The following is a 23,351-nucleotide window of genomic DNA, read 5'->3' on the forward strand; positions in this document are numbered from 1 at the left end:
TCAGCTCCTGCCGCGAGTCGTGCTTTAGGAGAGACCCGAACAGCTGGGAGGCGCGACCTCCTGACCTCTGCCAGTCCTTCATGAGACGTTTGTGCGGTAAAGCACAATTAGAGCTGTGGGTCAGAACAGACGTTATCTCACCCCTGCCCGGGTGAATCTCACGTCGGGTGACTGCGATAAACAATCAGGCTGCTGTGATGAGTTTGGGTTTGAACATTATTTATGGAAAATTGCTTAAAGGGTTAGTTCATCCAAAAACGAAAATAATGTCATTTATTACTCACCCTCATGCCATTCCACACCCGTAAGACCTTCGTTCATCTTCAGAACACAAATTAAGATATTTTTGATGAAATCCAATGGCTCAGTGAGGCCTGAGCAATGACTTTCCTCTCTCAAGATCCATTAATGTACTAAAAACATATTTAAATCAGTTCATGTGAGTACAGTGGTTCAATATTAATATTATAAAGCCACGAGAATATTTTTGGTGCACCAAAAAAACAAAATAACGACTTATTTAGTGATGGCCGATTTCAAAACACTGCTTCAGGAAGCTTCGGAGCGTTATGAATCAGTGTGTCGAATCACCTGTTCAGAGCGCCAAAGTCACGTGATTTCAGCAGTTTGGCGGTTTGACACGCGATCCGAATCATGATTCGACACAAAAGATTCGGAGACATATGAATCAGCATATTGAATCATGATTCGGATCACGTGTCAAACCGCCAAACTGCTGAAGTCACGTGACTTTGGTGCTCCGTATCATGATTCGACACAAAAGATTCATAACGCTCCGAATCTTCCTGAAGCAGTGTTTTGAAATCGGCCATCACTAAATAAGTCGTTATTTTGTTTTTTTGGCGCTCCAAAAATATTCTCGTGGCTTTATAATAGTAATATTGAACCACTGTACTCACATGAACTGATTTAAATATGTTTTTAGTACATTAATGGATCTTGAGAGAGGAAATGTCATTGCTCAGGCCTCACTGAGCCATCGGATTTCATCAAAAATATCTTAATTTGTGTTCTGAAGATCAATGAAGGTCTTACAGGTGTAAAACGGCATGAGGGTGAGTAATAAATTACATTATTTTCGTTTTTGGGTGAACTAACCCTTTAAATATGTCTGATCTGTAGAAAAACCTAAACCTTACTGAAATCCAGCATAAAGAAAAGACAGTAACACTTTACAATCAGGTCTAATGCATTAACTAACATGAACCAACAATGAGCAATATATTCTTACAGCATTTATTAATTTTGTTAATTGTTAATGTGTGTGATTTTGGACTCCGCCCACACGCTCTTCTGATTGGCTGTGATTTCGGATTGATTTGGTTGCGAGTGCAGTGCGCTTGCAGAGAGACTCCGCCCACACGCTCTTCTGATTGGCTGTGATTTTGCATTGATTTGGTTGCAAGTGCAGTGCGCTTGCAGAGAGACTCCACCCACACTCTCTTCTGATTGGCTGTGATTTTGTATCGATTTGTTTGCGAGTGCAGTGCGCTTGCAGAGAGACTCCGCCCACACGCTCTTCTGATTGGCTGTGATTTTGTATCGATTTGTTTGCGAGTGCAGTGCTATTGCAGAGAGACTCCGCCCACACGCTCTTCTGATTGGCTGTGATTTCGGATCGATTTGGTTGCGAGTGCAGTGCGCTTGCAGAGGGACTCCGCCCACACGCTCTTCTGATTGGCTGTGATTTCGGATCGATTTGGTTACGAGTGCAGTGCGCTTGCAGAGAGACTCCACCCACACTCTCTTCTGATTGGCTGTGATTTTGTATAGATTTGTTTGCGAGTGCAGTGCTATTGCAGATAGACTCCGCCCACACGTTCTTCTGATTGGCTGTGATTTCGGATCGATTTGGTTGCGAGTGCTGTGCGCTTGCAAAGAGGCTCCGCCCACACGCTCTACTGATTGGCTGTGATTTTTGAGCAATTTGGTTGCGAGTGCAGTGCGCTTGCAGAGACCCCGCAAATACTCTCTGCTGATTGGCTGTGATTTTTATAATTATTTGTGAAATTTGCTAGCGATTTCTAGGTGAAAAGTGTGTGTGTATATCATAATACAGTAAATATAATGTAAAAGACTGCTGAGTCTCTTCAGTAAAGTCTCAGTAATGAGGTTGAAGCTCACGTGCGGCTGAAGTTTTTATGTCCGTGTGAAATGAGGGCAGTTATTAGTTCCTCCGTCGGAGTGTTTAATACTGTCCAGGTCGAGGCCTGAGTTCTGCTTTACTGCTGCGTAATATATAGACCATCAGACGAGCAACTAGAGCTGAATTTACTGAGTCTTCAGCTGCTCTGAGTCCTTCTGCCTGACTGGAATAAAGTCTGATGCAGTTCATCTGCTCAAGTAGACAGAAAGAGACTGTCTGATATATGCTACCGTTCAAAAGTTTGGAATTATTGGGATTATTTGATGATTTGAAAGTCTCTTCAGCTCACAAATACTGCATTTATTTGATCAAAAATACAGTAAAAATGTGAAATATTATTTTAATGTAAAACAGCTGTTTTCTGTGTGAATATGTAGTAAAGTGTAATTTATATCCAGTGATCAAAGCTGAATTTTCAGTAGTCTTCAGTGTCACATGATCCTTCAGAAATCATTCTGATATGATGATTTGCTGCTCAAGAAACATTTCTGATTATTATCAGTGTTTATGTTTGTGGAAACGATAATACATTTTATTTTTCAGGATTCTTTGATGAATAGAAAGTTCAATAGAACAGTGATTTCTCATTTTGTTTGACATTAGGGACAGGTTTATCTTTGTCCACAGCTGATATTATCTACACAGACAGACTCTACAGTATCTTTCTAGGAGGTAAACTTTGACTAGTCGTTCCTCAGTAGTTCTCTAGTAATGTGCCGTGTGTGGGCTGGTTTGAATCGGACGTGAGCGCTGCTTCTCTGTTCCTGTCCTGAGGCTAATTAATTTCCTGTATTGACCGTGTCTCACTAGAACATCCACATTTGAAGGCATGTGTCTTATCTCTGGCTTTAATTAGGTCTGTCTGCTGTTATGGCAGCTCTTCACCTCACGTAACCCTGAATCATGGAGGAGAACAGCACCATCACAATTACTGTATGACTGAACTGCTTCATCTGTATGTCAGTAGTGTGTGTATACAATATATATATATATCTTCTTCAAATATGAGTTTCATGTTGGAATTGTCCTTGGTTTAATGAAGATCTTCAGTCATTAACTGTTTCTGAACACATGTCGTCTGCTCCTCCTCCAGTAACAGTGATTTGAATATTCGCTCTCGGTGGAGCTTCACTGATAGAAAAATCACAAACCACATCCATCCTTTCTTTTGTTCTCTTCAGGCTGATTGTGGTTTTGTTATTTCTTCATCACTAGATTCTGTTGATCTGCAAAAAGTCTGAATGCATCATTTGTCAGCATGATCTCTATTTAAAATAGATGCTGTTGTTTTCAACTTTCTATTCATCAAAGAACCTGAAAAATAAAATGTCACAGTTTCCACAAAAATATGAGACTCCGCCCACACACTCTTCTGATTGGCTGTGATTTCGGATTGTTTTAGTAACGAGTGCAGTGTGCTTACAGAGAGACTCCGCCCACACGCTCTTCTGATTGGCTGTGATTTTGAAATGTTTTGGTTGCGAGTGCAGTGCGCTTGCATAGAGACTCCGCCCACACGTTCTTCTGATTGGCTGTGATTTTGGATCGATTTGTTTGCGAGTGCAGTGCGCTTGCAGAGAGACTCCGCCCACACGCTCTTCTGATTGGCTGTGATTTCGGATTGTTTTAGTAACGAGTGCAGTGTGCTTACAGAGAGACTCCGCCCACACGCTCTTCTGATTGGCTGTGATTTCGGATCGATTTGGTTACGAGTGCAGTGTGCTTACAGAGAGACTCCGCCCACACGCTCTTCTGATTGGCTGTGATTTCGGATCGATTTGGTTACGAGTGCAGTGTGCTTACAGAGAGACTCCGCCCACACGCTCTTCTGATTGGCTGTGATTTCGGATCGATTTGGTTACGAGTGCAGTGTGCTTACAGAGAGACTCCGCCCACACGCTCTTCTGATTGGCTGTGATTTTGAAATGTTTTGGTTGCGAGTGCAGTGCGCTTGCATAGAGACTCCGCCCACACGTTCTTCTGATTGGCTGTGATTTTGGATCGATTTGTTTGCGAGTGCAGTGCGCTTGCAGAGAGACTCCGCCCACACGCTCTTCTGATTGGCTGTGATTTCGGATTGTTTTAGTTACGAGTGCAGTGCTATTGCAGAGAGACTCCGCCCACACGCTCTTCTGATTGGCTGTGGTTTTGGATGGATTTTGTTGCGAGTGCAGTGCGTTTGCAGAGAGACTCTTCTGATTGGCTGTGATTTTGGATAAATTTGGTTGCGAGTGCAGTGCGCTTGCAGAGAGACTCTTCTGATTGGCTGTGGTTTTGGATGGATTTTGTTGCGAGTGCAGTGCGCTTGCAGAGAGACTCCGCCCACACGCTCTTCTGATTGGCTGTGATTTTGGATTGATTTGTTTGTGAGTGCAGTGCTATTGCAGGGAGACTCCGCCCACATGCTATTCTGATTGGCTGTGATTTTGTATCGAATTGTTTGCGAGTGCAGTGCGCTTGCAGAGAGACTCCGCCCACACGTTCTTCTGATTGGCTGTGATTTCGGATCGATTTGGTTACGAGTGCAGTGCGCTTGCAGAGAGGCTCCGCCCACATGCTATTCTGATTGGCTGTGATTTTGGATCGATTTGTTTTGAGCACTCGCTTAATTTTGATACTTTTTCGTTAAACACATCTTAATATCTTCAGTCATTTCTCTTCTCCAGTAAATGTATCTTGATTTAAGAATGTTCAGATATTTGTGCTGGAAAACAAGACAGAAACACTGAGGAAGAAAGAGGAAATGTATCATTTACTGCAGTTTGAAAATAGTCTTTATGTCTGAATGCACTTCAAAATACCAGTTGACTTCATGAATTTAAATTAAATTAAACAGTAAGCACAATTGTAATTTGAATTTAAATTTGAAGAAGCTATAATTAAAATGCAAACGACTGGACTAAAGTGAGTTTGAATGGTTTGAAAGCGGCCGTGTGGAGGATGTTTGTGGATGTTCCTCCTCCTGATGCTGTTAGTGTATTGATAAAGCGCTCCGCTCGTCCTGTAATTGAATCAACCGTTTGAACAGGAGGACGGTAATGTGATCAGCGCAGGGGATTGACCTCATCATGACCTCACGTGACTTCAGTGTCTCCTTAATTATGAAAAGTGAACATGATTGTGAACTTTCCTACAGAAGCTACTTTCATTTTCCATTAAAATAAAAACAAACATATTGAAGCAAGACGTGCACTGGTCAGTTTTGATCTATTTGAACTTTTCTTCTTGCAGACCAGTGGAAAGAAAACATGCAAAATACACTTTTAAGTGTTTATTTTATTGAAATTTATTTATTAGTGCCTGATTTACAGAACATTTTATTCCTAAAAACATGGGGTAAATGATTTTTTTTATGTCTGCTTTATGTGTTCAAGTGTAAGTGATCCTCAGCCGCTCATGTTGTTCTCGTTCACTCATGTTAAGGGCTCTTGTACATACATCAGAGAATGCTTGAATATATTTATACTGTATAAGTTCAAGCGTGTTATTTCTACATCACTGCATCTCTATATTTATATATAGAGTGTACAGTAGCAAAACAACCTGTTCAATTCTGGTAATCCAAGGGAGAAAACTGGTCATTAAAATCTAAATTATGACTTATTTTATGCATGAAACCAAGACCGACATTATTAGTGCACTTAAAAATGTCTGATTTGAACCCTTTAAATGCTTTGGATTTCAAAACCAGTTGTTTTTTTTGCCATTTAGTTTCTTTACACTGTGAAGAAAGTTACAGTATTTGTCATTGTAATGAATGATGAAGGAAGATATGTGTGTTCTGAGTTGTTAATCATCTCTCTGCGTGTGTCTGTCCAGCTCTGATCGCTATCGGTCAGTACAGCAGCACCATTGAGACGGTGGACGCCGGCTGGTGTAAGGAGATCACGGATCAGGGCGCCACTCAGATCGCCAAGAGCAGCAAGTCTCTGCGTTACCTGGGCCTGATGAGGTGTGATAAGGTGAGTTCATACAGACAGCTGCGTCAGGGTTCAGCTCTAACAGATGCTGCTGTGACACTCAGGCACGAAGAGCCTTTTTCTCAGGGTCACGGGGTCACCAATTAAACACCTGGCAGACAGAAACAGGCCAGCAGACGCCTCACCTTCATTGGGCTCACGTCTGTGTCTCTCACCTCCTACTGCAGGGATTCACAAACTTTTTTGTCAGCTGAACCCCTTCGATCTAAAATATTTTCTTTAACGTAAGATTTTAAGTTTATATTTTTATCATTTGAAATTCTAAAATAATTTTTGTTTTGTTTTTGTTTTAAAATTATTTATTTTAATTTTACATTTTTATAAAGAGTTTTATTTAGATTTTTATTTTTTATTTTACACTTAATTAAAAGTGTAAAATAAAAAATAAAATTTTTTAACTTTTTGTTTTAAATGGATTTATTTTATTTTACATTTTTTATTTGATTAAGGTTTTGTAAGTTTAATTTGGATTGGTTTTATTTTTTATTTTCATTTTACATTTTTATGAATTAATAATTTTTTTGTTTTTACTTTAAAATTATTTCTTTTCATTTTATATTTTTATAATTTGAATATTTTTGTGTTTTATTTTGATCGTTATTTTAAATTTTTTAAAAAAGTTTTTATGATTTAATAAGTGTTTAATTTCCGTTTGTTTTTATTTTAAAATTATTTATTTAGTTTTATTTTAAATTATTTATTTATTTATTTTTACATATTGTATTTAATTTTTTTGTTTTTACTTTAAAATTATTTCTTTTCATTTTATATTTTTATAATTTGAATATTTTTGTTTTATTTTGATCGTTATTTATTTTACATTTTTTAAAAAAGTTCTTATGATTTAATAAGCGTTTCATTTTTATTGTTTTTATTTTTTAAATTATTTATTTTATTTTATTTTAAACTATTTATTTATTTTTTACATTTTGTACATTTTTACATTTTTTTTTTTTACTTTAAAATTATTTCTTTTAATTTTACATTTTTATAATTTGAATATTTTTGTTTGATTTTGACTGTTATTTTTAATTATTTTTTAAACATTGTTTTATGATTTAATAAATTTTTTGTGCTTAATTTTAATAGTTTTTATTTTAAAATCTTTTTTTTTTTTTTTTTTTTTTGCATTTTTGCATTTTTGCATTTTTATAATCAGTCTATCCAGAGGTTGTTCACTTCCTGGGAATGTCTTTATTCCCATTGTAGTGTTTTCCAAACAACACAGTCGTCTCCTATCATGATAACTATATAAATAACAATAAGACATTGACATAGATTTGACTGGTGCATATTATATATTTCATGATTTTGTTGAAAATCTGTTTGACCAAAACCTCCTAATGAGACACCAATGAAGTTAATGAAGTGTCACCTTCCAGTCCTGCTCCTGGAGGAAAAACATAAACACTCCGACCATCATAAACACAACTTTCCCACCTAATCAAGGTCTTCAGGATCACTAGAACTGATTAAACGCTCTGCACTAGTAGATCTGGTGGTGTCGGGTTACTGGTTGGTGCTGTGCAGTGAACAGCTGTGAGAGGTCACCACTGGAACACTGCATTGACCAATCAGAGCTCTAGACGTTTGTTCTGTTTATATATTCCATGTCTCATGATTCAGATTTATCTCATATGATTTTAAGCAAGTTTGTCATTGACTATATTTAAGAGCAAACGTTGATCAATTGTGACGTTGTGCTGAGTGAGAGAGCAGTCTTGTGTTTCGGGTCAGCGGCGTTTACAAAGCCACAATCCCGTGACAAATTCAATTTCTGCCCAAATCACCTTCCCATGTAGCTAATTCTGTGTTTTCATAATCTCATTTGGGTTTTGGAAGCTGTAGATGTGATGGATAACCCTCTGAGCAATGCATTTGCTTCCTAAAAGGGAAAGTAGCATGTAAATATTCCAGTCTATTATAATAAACATATATATATATTCCCTTTCATTTTACGCTTTTCCATTTAAAACCCACGCTAAAAGTTTCAGATTGAGTGGAATTTGTGGCATTTCCATTCATTTGGCTGCGAGCCGCTGACTCACATCACAGATCGCTCTGTCATGCCCTCGGGCCAAATGAGAGGCGACTGAAAGAACGCTATTGATCCACAGCGGCCCAAATCATCAAATCAATTCATTATGCTTCTCTCAGACCTCCAGCTCTGGACTTTGATGTGACACCATGGAGCGAGAGAAGAATGAGAGAAAGCTCATTTCTTTTATCAAAGAGAAGTATGACCGCTTTAACAAAACCTCGGTGTCCATCAGACCCTCCAGAACAAGCGTTTTCCTCTTCGGGTACAGTTTTGGTTGCCCATAAATATGTTCTTGTTCTGAGCCAAAAACAGAGAGTTCTGTCATTATTTACATACCCTTATGTCGTTCCGAACCCGTGTGATGATGTTTCTTCCCATGAACACAACATGAGAATGTTTGATGAGTCTTCATGCAGCTCGTTCATTTGAAAAATCCTATTCTTAACAAGTACCAGATTTATTTACACGCATAACAACACTCCATAAAATAGTGTTTTTATTTAATTTAATTGTATATTCCACTTATTCCAGTGCACTGAGACAAAACACTCATATAATTATGATTGTTTGTCATGGTGGCTTGAGAAAGCCTGCCCTGAAAAGTAGGTAGACAGACAGAGAGAGCTTTTTGCTAGGTGGTTGCTATGCAATTGCTAGGGTGTTCTGAGTGGTTGCTAGGGTGTTTCTGGGGTAATCTGGGTGGTTGCTATGTGATTGCTACTAGGGTGTTCCTGTGGTGATCTGGATGGTTGTAAGGATGTTGCTGGTTGCTAGGTGGTTACTGTGCTGTTGTTGGGGTGTTGGAGTGTCTTGCTGGTGTGTTCTGTGTGGTTGTTAGGGTGTTGCTATGGTGTTTCTGTGGTGATCTGGGTGGTTGTTAGGATGTTCTGGGTGTTGCTGATTGCTAGGGTGTTGCTGGGGTGTTCTAGGTGGTTGCTAGGGTGTTGCTACTATGTTTCTGTGCAGATCTGGGTGGTTGTAAAGGTGTTCTGGGTGTTGCTGGTTGCTACTGTGTTGCTGGGGTGATTTGAGTGGTTGCTAGGGTGTTGCTATCATCTTTCTTGTGGTGATCTGGGTGGTTGCATTGTGATTTGTAGGGTATTTTGGGTGGTTGCTATACTAGGGTGTTTTTGTGTTGATCTGGGTGGTTGTTAGGGTGTTCTGGGTGGTTGCTAGGGTGTTGCTATGGTGTTTCTGTGCTGAGTGCTTGTAAGGGTGTTCTGGGTGTTGCTGGTTGTTATGTGGCTGCTAGGGTGTTGTTGGACTGTTCTTGGTAATTGCAAGGGTGTTGCTACGGTGTTCCTGTGGTGATCTGGGTGGTTTCAATGTGGTTTCTAGGGTGTTTTGGGTGGTTGCTATACTAGGGTGTTTCTGTGGCGATCTGGTTGGTTGTAAGGGTATTCTGGGTGTTGCTGGTTGCTAGGGTGTTGCTGGGGTGTTCTGAGTAGTTGTTGGGTGGTTGCTAGGGTGTTGCTACGGTGTTCCTGTGGTGATCTGGGTGGTTGCAATGTGATTTCTAGGGTGTTTTGGGTGGTTGCTATACTAGGGTGTTTTTGTGTTGATCTGGGTGGTTGTTAGGGTGTTCTGGGTGGTTGCTAGGGTGTTGCTATGGTGTTTCTGTGCTGATCTGTGCTATGGTGTTTCTGTGCTGAGTGCTTGTAAGGGTGTTCTGGGTGTTGCTGGTTGTTAGGTGGCTGCTAGGGTGTTGCTGGGCTGTTCTAGGTGATTGCTAGGGTGTTGCTACGGTGTTCCTGTGGTGATCTGGGTGGTTGCAATGTGGTTTCTAGGGTGTTTTGGGTGGTTGCGATACTAGGGTGTTTCTGTGGCGATCTGGTTGGTTGTAAGGGTATTTTGGGTGTTGCTGGTTGCTAGGGTGTTGCTGGGGTGTTCTGAGTAGTTGTTGGGTGGTTGCTAGGGTGTTGCTACGGTGTTCCTGTGGTGATCTGGGTGGTTGCAATGTGATTTCTAGGGTGTTTTGGGTGGTTGCTATACTAGGGTGTTTCTGTGGTGATCTGCGTGGTTGTTAGGGTCTTGCTATGGTGTTCCTGGGGTGATCTGGGTGGTTGCTGTATGATTAAAAGGGTGTTTTGGGTGGTTGCTCCTATGGTGTTTCTGTTGTAGTGAACAACAGATAAGATGGCATTCCAGGGACCAGTTTATGGCAGGAAAACCCATCTCTAACTGCAGGTGTGGAAGAAGATGTGCCACATGGTGAATGAACATAAACAAATGTTCAGCAACATCAGATAAGATGCTAAGACAACTGTCAGACACCCCTTACAGGCCAGGAAGGAGCACCCACCACAACCAAGGAGAGGACTTCTCATTTGGTGACACGTTGACTCTAACCACCAAACTCCTTCCTAAGATTTTGGCAAGAACTGCCATTCCTTCAGGACCTCCCAGATGCAGCAGCAGTGGTGGAAACAAAGAGAGGCCACAGAGATCTATATAAATCCATTCATACCTATGTTTGGAGGCCTTAAATTGATATAAACTGCAGCACATCCACTTCATCTTCATGCAAAGCACAGTTTATGCTGCTCAAAAATGACAAAAACATCATAAGAGCTTCATAACAATGGTGCATATGTTCTCTGCTTGATTTTTTTTATGATACTTTTGTGGTGGATCTGAAGCTTGACACGGTCATGGTCATTATTAAATGGTCAGTATGTGAAAAATATCTGTGTAAACTGTTTTCAACATCTCTCTGTTTGTGTTCCATGGAAAAATAAAGACATTTGGGTGAATAAATAATGACCAAATCCTCATTTTGAGTGAACTGTCCCTTTAAATCATAACATTTTCCTGCAGTTTGTAATGTGTGTTTTGGGTTTAATGTCTGATATCTGGAGAGTTTTACATTGGGAAATTGGGTGGGAAATTATAGTCTGTTTGAGCCGCGTGTTTACAGGTCAATGCTCGTAACCTGCGAAACGTCACGTTGAGATTTACACGGCTCTCACGGGTCTGTTCTCTCTCAGCAACAACATCTCAGTGTTTGGTCTCGAGGTTGAAGCCAAAACAGGCCACCATGCCTCTCAGCTTCCCACAAACTCATCGCGCTTTTACCCCGGTAACGGTTTGCCTTGAGGACAGAACATCTCATCGAGGGTTTCTGAAAGGGTTTGGACCCATTCATTGGAGCTTTTTTCCTTTTGAAGCTCCGTTTAAACTCGACACTGTGCAAATCAGGCCCATTACAGTCTACAGAGTAAATATGAGCGGAGATGAGTGATGAGAACGGCATTGGTGTGAAATGAGAGAAAAACAACAGTGTAGAACCACAGAGGAGGGGTTGTGATGGTAACGGAAGAGGAAGAGAGACTTTATGAGCAGTAAATGGAAACAGAGTGTCTAGAAAGATTTGAGAAGATCAGACGACAGACTTCATGAGGTTCAGACATCACTGTCAATAAAGCTCCTGGAAAACAGCTGAGACGGAGTCAAGTGCAGACGTATCTTAGATTCTTCTTTATATGAAGCTTGTGAACAGAAGAAAATCAAAGAAAGAGCTCAGAGGAAGTTTTCTCATCTCCCGAGCTGTGAAATTGACTACAGAACATTTGCTTCAGTTTGTTTAGGTCTTCATGAATCGTCTTGATGAGTGCGGTTTTCTTTAATGTGTTGATGCATTTCCAGATCAGCAAAGTTTGTTGTGATGGCTTGCGAAAGCCTGACCTGAAAAATTTTAAATGATTTTAAAATCTTGAAATTTGAAAGTTTTAAGATCACAGATAGACAGACGGAGAGAGATGCTGTTTGCTAGGTGGTTGCTATGCAGTTGCTAGGGTGTTCTGGGTGGTTGTTAGGGTGTTCTTGGGGTAATCTGGGTGGTTGCTATGTGGTTGCAAAGTGTTCTGGGTGGTTGCTAGGGTTCTGAGTGGTTGCCAGATTGTTGTTGGTTGGTAGGTGGATGCAAGGGTATTGCTGGGATGTTCTGGGTGGTTGCTAGGGTGTTGCTGGGGTGTTCTGGTGGTTGCTAGGGGGTTGCTGGCTGCTATGCGGTTGATGGGGTATTGCTTGGGTGTTCAGTAGGAGGTTGCTATGGTGTTATATGTGGTTGTTAGTGTGTTTTTGGGGTGATCTGGGTGGTTGCTATGTTCTTGCAAAGTGTTCTGAGTGGTTGCTAGGGTTCTAAGTGGTTACCAGGTTGTTGTTGGTTGGTAAATGATTGCTAGGGACTTCTGGATGGTTGCTAGGGGTTGCTGGCTGCTATGCGATTGATAGGGTATTGCTTGGGTGTTCTGGGTGGTTGCTAGGGTGTTGCTGGGGTCTTCTGGATGGTTGCTAAGGGGTTGCTAGGTGGTTACTATGCACTTGCTAGTGTTCTGAGTGGTTGCCAAGTGGTCGTTGGTTGATATGTGGATGCTTTGCAGTTGCTAGGGTATTGCTGGGGTGTTTTGGGTGGTTGCTAGTGTGTTGCTGGGGTGTTCTGGGTGGATGCTTAAGGCTTACTGCTTACTAGGTGTTTACTGTGCAGTTGCTGTGGTTCTGAGTGGTTACCAAGTGGTCGTTGGTTGGTAGGTGTTTGCTATGCAGTTGCTAGGGTATTGCTGGAATGTTCTGGATGGTTGCTAGGGTGTTGCCGGATGCTATGCAGTTGCTAGGGTATTGCTTGGGTGTGTTGGGTGATTGCTAGGCATTCTGAGTGGTTTCTAGGGTGTTCTTGTCGGTTTCTATAGGGTTTCTGGTGTGTTCTCAGTCGTTGCTAGGGGGTTGCTAGCTGCTATGTGATTGCTAGGGTGTTCCTAAGGTGATTGGAGTAGCTGCTAGGTGTTCTGGGTGGATGCTAGGGGGTTGATGGTTGCTAGGTGGTTACTTTGCTGTTTGCTGAAGTGTTCTGAGTGATTGCCAGATCGTTGTTGGTTGGAAGGTGTTTGCTATGCAGTTGTTAGGGTACTGCTAGGGTGTTCTGGGTGGTTGCTAGGGTGTTGCTAGGGTGTTCTGGGTGGTTGCTGGGGCTCAAAAACATTCTGGGTTCAATATAAGTTCAGCTCTGTGTCATGATGTTGATTACGACAGAAAATAATTTCAGCTTGTGAAAACAAGCAAAAATCAGATTTACAGTAACAATTACAGTGAGAGTCTGTGGGGCAAGACAATTACACAGAGACAAACGTCAAAAACAAACAGTGAGGCCACAAGTGTGTGTGTGGAGTTATATTCATACTCTGTCATGAGCGTGTAAATCTGCTAAACCTAAACCGAGTTGACGTGATTTACTTTTAACTAGTGTTAAACCCAAAATATCCAGCTAAAATGACATTTAAATGACTTCATATGATCCTCATTCAGACATTTTCCCCGAACTTGAGATGCATGTGTTCCCCTGAACTAAATGTTCTTCTGTTTGTGCGGATCTTTCTATCATAATGCGAGTCAGTTTTGTACAAAAGCCTCTCTGGGGTGTAAAATGACGTTTTCTGATCTTTAGACTCTTGTGTTTGGAGCTTCAGGCAGGTTCTGTGGTCTGTGTGCTACATGTGTTTTCTCATTATTAATTTTCGAGGTTTCATGTTTTAAAACACGAGGTTCTTCTGAGAAATACGAGCCACGTCACAGTGTTTTACCGCGGTAGATGTGCTGCAGGCAGGTTTAGGGTTGCGGTAAATCAGCGTCTGTTTAAGCCTCGACTGAATGCTCACACACTCCAGAAAGCTTTTTAAGTCTTAACCAGAATAGCGTTTGAGGAATGTGTGTGTTTGTGTCTGGATCCACTGAAGCCGGATCATATATTTCAGTGCGTAAGAGCCGGAATATCAGTGTTTCCGCCACATTTATAAAGTGTGCTGGAATAATGAAAACAACTTGAGCCCGTAAAGTGCATTTTTACTTTTAGACAGAGTCATAAATACACACACGCAAGTCATGCAATAATTGGCCGTTTAATGCTGCGTGACAGTTAACGTTTGTCTTTCCAAACTCGGAGAGAAGCTGCAGAAGCTTAACGGGATCATCATACATGTATGAACACACTGCACATGCTCGTCACGTCACAGTGCAGACTTTTCAGATCCAAACTAAAGTCTGACAGCTATATCAAATATAATTAGTTGTCAGAGATGATCATCAGTCTGATATCACTGCATACGTGAGTTTTTGAAGGACACTGCAGATCATTCGTGTTGAATCTTCTCATAGATCTGATGCGTGTTTGTGGGATCATGTGGAAAGTTGATGCACAGATAATTTAGTTTGTTTGGATTTCATCTCATAAATGAGACGACCAAGACATTTTATTTGCTTTTAATTTGCAACAAATCAATCTGCTGTAGTGTGCAGCTGCGCGTCACATGGACTCTCATGTTTGCTGTTTGATGGACACAAGAAAAGACAGAATCATTTGGCTGTTGCAGCAAACGCCACATTGATTTAAAGCTGCGGTGTGTAATCGCTGCAACGCAACAATCTTGATTGTTTCCAAACAGGTTCCTCAAACACATCTGGTTATAACGCTCTTCTACATGATTTCAGCATAATTCGATAAATTACTGCTAGTATGATCTAATGCACAAATGCCTATTTTAAACAAATAAGGTCATCTGCAACGAGACAAATTAACTTAAAGGGGTCATGAATTGAGAAATCAACTTTTCCTTGAGCTTTTGATATATAAGAGGTCATCATACTATAAGAATATCCTGTAAGTTCCTTGTTAGTCCAATAAAAGCTTTTATTGACACCAGACCCAGAGAACGACTCGACCCTGAATGTGCCTATAGATAGGTGAAACTCCGCCTCCACAGAAGAAATCAACGCCTACTTCATCATTGCAGCGTTAGCCCCGCCCACTGGTGTGTTAGTGAGAGAAGAGCGATACAGGACTGAAATAACATTATTATCCTAATGCAGGAATATGATTATTTATTTTCAACAATGTGAATGTCTCAGTTGAGCTTCATTTATTTGTATTCGGTTCATTTCACTGTGGATTCTTTGGTAAATCAATCGCATTTCGGCATTATCAGACTTTTACGATATGGCCTCGACGGTAATGCAACAACATGTCAGTAACTGTGTTCATTCTAATGCCTGATCTGATATTAATGATTCATGTACAGTCAGATGATCTTTATCTGTGTGTCAGTAAATCAAACCAGCGACTAAACGCTCAACTTCACCTTGATTCTCTTAGTAGGAGGAAAATCAGAGAACGCTCCCTTAACAATCGCTGGAGCTGTCAATCAAACAGCGCGAGTTTATCAGTGATCCGCACCAAAACTCCCGTTTTATTCAACGAATCTCTTAGTTACATCATGTTTGCACTGTTAGTTATGATGAAAGCATTCGTTAGTGTGCAGAAATTGACGAGATCACTGATTTTATGATCTCAACAACATGTCTGTGATCAACTACATGTTCATCACTGCAACCTTTCATGCCACGATCTCAATATAATGCTTTTCACGATTAGATAACCTTGAGAGCTGTAATTTTAAAAACGTGCTAAAAGTTTTTGAGAGAGTAATACTGAGCTATTTCATATGCAAAGATGTCAGCCAATCACAGCAGTGGGCGTTTCCACTGAAGTCTGACAGAAGACACGCCCCTTAAAACAGAGCGCTCAAATCAGAGGATAAAATCAGGGTAGGAAAAATGCAGTTTATTTCTAAATGATGACAATTTTTGATGTAAAAAGCATACTAACATTATAAGTGCACCCCAGGAAACATTATAAAACAATAAAACAACACACTTCATGACCCTTTTAAGAATTTTTAGATATTTGTACCAGAAAAACAAAAAAACTAAGTAAGAAGATCTTTTTTTTTTTCTTTTGGAGCTCATGTAACAGATCTGCAGCTGTATAGTTTTTCCCTGACTGATTAGAGCAGGTCATGCGAGATCTTCACCTTCAGTCCGCATGTGAATAACACACTTGACATTGTACATGATGAAGGTTTGGACTGGATCCCTGTGGACTCGGTGTGGTGATTATCTCACGGAACATGTGGAGCGTCTGTGTTCCATCAGAACAGCCTCTCGCTTTAACGTCAACATGGGATTTCTTATTGAGCGATCGTTCTTGAATTCTAATTTCCAATGCAAATTTCAACCCTGAGTGTCATGCACTTAAAAAAAGATGATCGTTTATATGTGACAATGTGTCATGTCAAAAAAGTCAAATGAAAAGCAAATGCGTTTGTTTTGGTGTTGCAGGTGAACGAGGAGACCGTGGAGAGACTGGTGCTGCAGTATCCACACATTGTGTTCAGTACAGTGATGCAGGACTGTAAGAGAACACTGGAACGAGCCTATCAAATGGGCTGGAGCCCCAACACATCCACAGCCTCCTAACACACACACACACACATGCACACACACCTGTCCATGACGCCACTGCAGAATCAATATCATAACTATGCCGTTTATTCCGCCTTCCTTTATCAAATGACATTATGCAGTAGAAACATCAATATTATGCTAGAGCCGTTTGATTTAAATGTGAATGAATATGTTCACACACACACCATTCTGACATGCAGCGCTGCATTTATTTATATTTACTAAACTCGTCAGGAACACGATCAGCTCATATTTTACTCTAAAATCAAGAGAGAGAAATAAGAACTGGCTTTTTTTGTTTTGCATGATGCATTAGGGTGAAAAAGTCTTTTGGACCACAGGATTTTTGCATTATGTTATTTCCCTGCCGTTCTCATTAACTGACGCATCTGGACATTACACTTAGAAATGATTTGTTTGTTATTCTCATTATTGTCAAAGGTGATTTTCATTAGATTCTCATTACTGGAGCACACTCATTTTTACAGCAGTGGAAGCTTGAAAAAAGCTTAAAACAAAAGATAATTGTGACTTTTTATCTCACAATTCTGACATTTTTTCTCAGAATTGTGTGATATAAAGTCCAATTTTGAGGTGGGAAAAAAGACTGACTTTTTTTCTCCGAATTGCGAGTTAATATCTCTCAATTCTGACTTTATAACTCGCAATTGTGAGGAAAAAAGTCAGAACTGTGAGATTAAAAAGTCACAATTCCCTTTTTTACTTTTTATTCAGTGGTGGAAACAAGCTTCCATAACGTGCTGTAACAGATTATTAAATTAAAATAAGCCTATTACAGATTATCATTATCATTAATATTATTATTTGCATTGCAGTAATGACAATTTGAGGGTAAATGTGCATTTAATTCACTGCAATAAATGATGCTCTTCCTCAGTGTTTTTGTCTTGTTTTCCAGCACAAATATCTAAACATTCTTAAATCAAGCAAAATGACTGAAAATATTAAAGTCTTGATTGATGAAAAAATGTTTGTGCTTAAAACCAGGAAAATGGGGTCAGAAAAATAATCTTGTTTTCCCTCGAATCAAGTTTATTTTGGCAAATATTTGACCATCTCAGTGTTTATTTATTTACTTTTTCAGAAATCAAGACTTAATATCTTCAGTCATTTTGCTTCTCCAGTAAATATATCTCGGTTAAACAAGACAGAAATACTAAGCAAAAAAAAGTGTTGATATTAAAATAATGGCTTGACTTAATTTTCTTCCTGCAAATTATTTCTTGTTTCTCTCTCGTGATTTTGCGGCGAGTTGTGGCGTATGTTCTCGACAGGTTTCGTGCGATTTAGACTTCGGTTAGTTCGTAGTTCCTTTCGAGTGCGAGTTCATTTCCACACGTTACACTCTCATTAGAAATCAGTCTCTATTTCAGTGAACGTTTAGAAGTGAAATGCTGTCCGATCGAGCCTGGCGATCATGGACGTGTTCGTGTTGTAGATCTAGACGTGAAGACGCAGGACGGGACTGTACTGCCGCGTGTTCTTGATTTCATTTGAGATGACGTCGTTTACTCTTGTGAATCTGTAACCCTGTGGTTTGGAGTTTGTTTTTGGATGTAAACTGATTTTTGTGTTCAGTTTTTTTTTTTTTTTTTTGAGATATATCCACCATATGGAATTTTGCATAACCTGTGAATATTTGCCGACTCCAGGCTGTGATGTATTAGCCTGGAGATGCTGAGTTTGAAGTAGAGAGGTTAGTTACGTTACTCATCTACCCGTCTTCTGCTCCATAGCTTGCCTGTGATATTTTCTCATTCAGACGAGCAGGGTATTTTTATATGGTGTCCGTAGCGCTCGCACCGTCACACGTGAAGGGAGGAAGACTTTAGTTACAGCCTTGATCTTTTACTGTACTGGGGGATTTGAGTCAATTAAAAAAAACACGATTCTACTTCTCGGGCTCCTGGTGTCATTTGAATCGAGCGAGTGTGTTTGTGTGTTTGGGAACTTCACGCTTCTGGAACGGGATCTGGATCAGTCATTCAGCAGATTTATTAAATATTATGCTTTCAGATACTAATTAAAGCTCTGATTTACACATTTAAGCATGTTTAAATCTCTCATACAGAATTTTATCAGAACTCAAAATGTGAAAAGTTTGTTGTTTCTGTCTGGGTTATAGTAGTGTGATTTTATTTTATGTAAAATAATAATAAAAAAATATTTTAGTAAAAAAAAAATGTGTGTATATATATAATATATATATAAAACGGGTGTGACGAGATCTTGTGCCACTAGATCTCACAAAATTCAGTGTCACATGATCCTTCAGAAATCATTGTAATATGATTTATTATCAATGTTTTTGCTGCTTAATATTATTTTATAACCTGTGATGCTTTTTTATGATTCTTTGATGAATAAAAAGTTAAAAACTATCAGAATTTATTTAAAATAGAAATCTTTTGTAACAATATACACTACCGTTCAAAAGTTTGAGGTCAGCAATTTTTTTTTTCTTTCTGTTTTTATGTGTTAAATTGTTAGAAAAGATTTATATTTTGAATAAATGCTGTTTTTTTTAACCTTTTATTCATCAAAGAATCATTAAAAAGTATCACAGATTATAAAATAATATTAAGCAGCATAACTGTTTTCAAAATTGATGATAAATCATCATATTAGAATGATTTCTGAAGGATCATGTGACACTGAAGACTGGAGTAATGATGCTGAAAATTCAGCTTTGATCACTGGATATAAATTACATTTTAACATATATTCAAATAGAAAACCATCATTTTAAATTATAATAATATTTCACAATATTATTGTTTTTTCTGTATTTATCATGACATAAATGCAGCCTTAATGAGCATAATAAAAATATTAAAAATAGTAATGTTTCCAAAGCGGTAGTGTAGTGCAGCAGGAATCAGAGTTCACTGATCACATGACGAGATGACTGACGAGACCATGGCATTTTGAAAGCGGCTCCCTGATGCATGCCAATATTTCCCAATATCTCTGGCCGGGCTGTGTAGTTGTAATCATCTCTCAGCTCTGAATCATAATGAGTCAAATCTGGTCTCTATTTGCTCTTTGAATATTGAGAGAGTACTTTGATTATGGTTGCACTTATTGTTTGTACTTGTACTTATACTGTGTTTATTTCTACGATCAATTTGTGGAAAGGAGTTCAGTTAGGAGGTCAAAAGTTGAAGAAGCTCATAAATAAAGCTATACAGTTCTATGATCTGAAGAGATTCGTATGAAATCATACAGGAGAGACGCCAGTCAGTTGAGTTTGTCAAAACCTTTTACAGTGCTTGAGTTTTGTTTTCTTTTACTGCATATGATAATTCATACTCAGAATGTAGAGCTGAAATGACATTCATTACAAGAAGATTAGTTAAAACAAATCAAAATGCACCTGCAGGCTATTATTCTAGTCATGCATTTCGTCATCGAGGATTTATTAAAAATACTGTAAAAACCTCGTCTCGTTCTCCTGAACTCAATCTTGTCTCATGAGCGAACCGTCTCGTCACACCCTTTCTATATAATGACATAAATATGTGTGTATAAATGTATAACTATGACATAAATATGTGTGTAATTAAATATAATTTTTATATATAAACTTTTCTGTGGATATGAAGCTGACTGTTTTTTTTTTTTTTATTATTATTTTTAATTATTTTATTATGTTTTATTATTCTTGATGCCAAACAGGAAATTCACATCATCGTTTACAAAAATAATGATTATTTACTATGTTTGTTTAAATCCATCCTACACAATTCAAGAGATTTTATCCCAAATTTGCCATTTCTCTCTGGGTTATAGTAGTGTGATTTTATTTTATTTTACTTTAAATTATATATATATATATATATATATATATATATATATATATATATATATATATATATATATATATACAGTACACTACCGTTCAAAGGTTTGGGATTGGTAAGATTTTTAATGTTTTTAAAAGAAGTTTCGTCTGCTCACCAAGGCTACATTTATTTAATTAAAAATACAGTAAAAACAGTAATATTGTGAAATATTATTACAATTTAAAATAACTGTTTTCTATTGGAATATAATATAAAATGTAATTTATATCCAGTGATCAAAGCTGAATTTTCAGCATCATTACTCCAGTCTTCAGTGTCACATGATCCTTCAGAAATCATTCTAATATGCTGATTTGCTGCTCAAGAAACATTTATGATTATTATCAATGTTGAAAACAGTTGTGTACTTTTTTTTTCAGGATTCCTTGATGAATAGAAAGTTCAAAAGAACAGCATTTATCTGAAATACAAAGCTTCTGTAGCATTATAAACTACCGTTCAAAAGTTTGGGGTCAGTAAGAATTTTTATTTGTATATTTTTGAGAAGAATTTAAAGAAATTAATAATTTTATTCAGCAAGGATGCATTAAATCAATCAAAAGTGACAGCAAAAACATTTAAAATATAACAAAAGATTATATTTCAAATAAATACTGTTCTTTTGAACTTTCTATTCATCAAAGAATCCTGAAAAAAAAATATTGCACACAAATATTTTGTACAATTGTACACATTAAATGTTTATTGAGCATCAAATCAGCATATTAGAATGATTTCTGAAGGATCATGTGACACTGAAGACTGGAGTAATGATGCTGAAAATTCAGCTTTGCATCACAGGAATAAATTGCATTTTCAAATAGAAAACAATTATTTTAAATTGTAATAATATTTCACAATATTACTGATTTTACTGTATTTTTATTTAAATAAATGCAGCCTTGATGAGCAGACGAAACTTCTTTATAAAACATTAAAAATGATACTGATCCCAAACTTTTGAACGGTAGTGTATATAATTACAAATATGTGCATAATTATATAACATTTTCATATAGAAATGTTTTCTATAAATATGAAGCCGACTGTTTTTTTTTATTTATTAATTTATTATGTTTTTACTTTTATTATTTATTTGTATTGTATATCTTTATTGTCCACCGAGGTGGAAAACTGTCTTTATCTCACCAGCACATAAAATAGCTTGTTAAAAACAACAAAAACAGAACAAAAAAACAGACAAATTCACATTTCATAAAAATTACAATTCATGCCGCTGTCATTTAATTTATCAAACACTTGCGGAATTGAGAAATTATTCATTTTTGATGGTGAACAAGAAGTTCACTACGTCATTAACAAAAAATTATGATAGCGTTACCATTTTTTTCTTCTGACAGGCTTTTAAATAGTGAATATTATAATCATTATGATATTATTATTTTTAAAAATATATGTCTCTATAATTTTTACTAGGTTTAAATGTATTAGTCATTTTAGTCCTTAAACTAAATGAAAGAGATGTTGCCATGGCAAGAAGTTTAATTTTAAAAAGTATATTTTTTTTATGGTTTTAGTTTTACTGAATAAGTAAACAGCATTTTACGACATCTGACAGCATCATGATACTGTGGTTTTGTATTCCAGGTGTGTTTCTGCTGATTCTCTAACACTGTAATCAGAATAATTGTGTGTGTGTGTGTGTGTGTGTGTGTGTGTGTGTGTGTGTGTGTGTGTGTGTGTGTGTGTGTGTGTGTGTGTTTGATGGGAGAATCAGAAGAGCTTAAGAGACTCTGAATCCTCTTACATGAGCTTCAGATGCTGGAGGTCAGAGCGGCATCAGACTCGCTATAAGAACACAGGCACTATCTATGGGAAATGCTTTTCATGCTTCACAAGGCAAATACTGCAGACTTCAAGAGTTAATTTCAGTGCTGCATTTATTTTCTGCAATGATGCATGAAGATGAAATGCTAAAAGAATGAACCCGTCCAACTTGTGTTGAATTTCCTCATGAAGGCTGTACGGTCTGTGATGATTTTGACCGACAATATTCAATATTGATTAAGCTGTTGATCCATTTTGCCGTTATCTGTGAAGGTTGCAAGCGTCTGTTTGACGTCTGATGAGAAACGGCCACTCAAGTAATTAATCTCTAAATATTCATGTGGTCATTAAACTCTGAACGGGTTTGACCGCAGCGGCCGGAAAGGACGTTTGTCCTGCTGGTTTGGAAGAACATCTGAAAGTGCCGCTGCTTCCGCCGTGAATCGTGATCAGAGGAAACTTTCAGAAAGTACAGTGACGGAAACACATTTGAACATCATGTTTTGCAGTGTGTGCATGAACCAGTGTTAACGAATGAGATCTGATTTAACACACCGCCAACACGCTTTAACATGTCGCTAGCTTGATTTAGCATGTTTCTAACACAAATTAGCACATTGTTAGCATGTTTCTAGCATCAATTTGCACATAGCATGTTGCTATCACATTGATTCGAGCATGATTTAACATGTTGCTAACATGCTTTAGCACATTGCTAGCATGAATTAGCATGTTGGTTGCATGTTTCTAGCATTAAGTAGCACACTGCTAACATGTTTTAACATGTTGCTAGCCTGATTTAACATGTTGTTAACAAATTAGCACTTTGGTAACGTGTTTCTAGCATAAATTTGCACAAAGCTAGTATGTTTACCATGTTGTCATCACAATGCTAACATGTTAGCATTTTTATAGCATTATTTAAAACATTGCTAACATGTTTTAGCACATTGTTAACATGAATAAGCATGTTGCTAGCCTGATTTAGCATTTTGTTAACATTGCTCTAACAAATTAGTACATTGTTAGTGTGTTTATGGCATACATTTTCATATAGCTAGTATGTTTTACCATATTGTTATCGCTTTTCTAAAATGTGTTAGCATGTTGCTAGCATGAATTAACGTTTCTAGCACAATTTAACACGTTGTTAACATAGATTAGCATGTGGCCGACATGTTTTAGAACATTGCTAGCATGAATTAGCATTTTGCTAA

General features: G+C 38.1%; 1 protein-coding gene across 1 annotated transcript in view; it reads left to right on the forward strand.

The window, feature by feature from the left end:
* Window positions 1–16,798, forward strand: part of fbxl17 (F-box and leucine-rich repeat protein 17) — a 262,981-nt gene extending 246,183 nt beyond the window's left edge. Inside the window, exons 9-10 of the mRNA XM_048211226.1 lie at window positions 5,987–6,129; window positions 16,355–16,798. Coding sequence (XP_048067183.1) covers window positions 5,987–6,129; window positions 16,355–16,492 — 281 coding nt within the window. The 3' untranslated portion in view covers window positions 16,493–16,798. The remainder of the gene's footprint in view (window positions 1–5,986; window positions 6,130–16,354) is intronic.
* The last annotated feature ends 6,553 nt before the right edge of the window (window positions 16,799–23,351 follow it).

Source organism: Megalobrama amblycephala, linkage group LG12 (genome assembly GCF_018812025.1).
Source record: "Megalobrama amblycephala isolate DHTTF-2021 linkage group LG12, ASM1881202v1, whole genome shotgun sequence".
In the NCBI taxonomy this organism is placed as follows: domain Eukaryota; kingdom Metazoa; phylum Chordata; class Actinopteri; order Cypriniformes; family Xenocyprididae; genus Megalobrama; species Megalobrama amblycephala.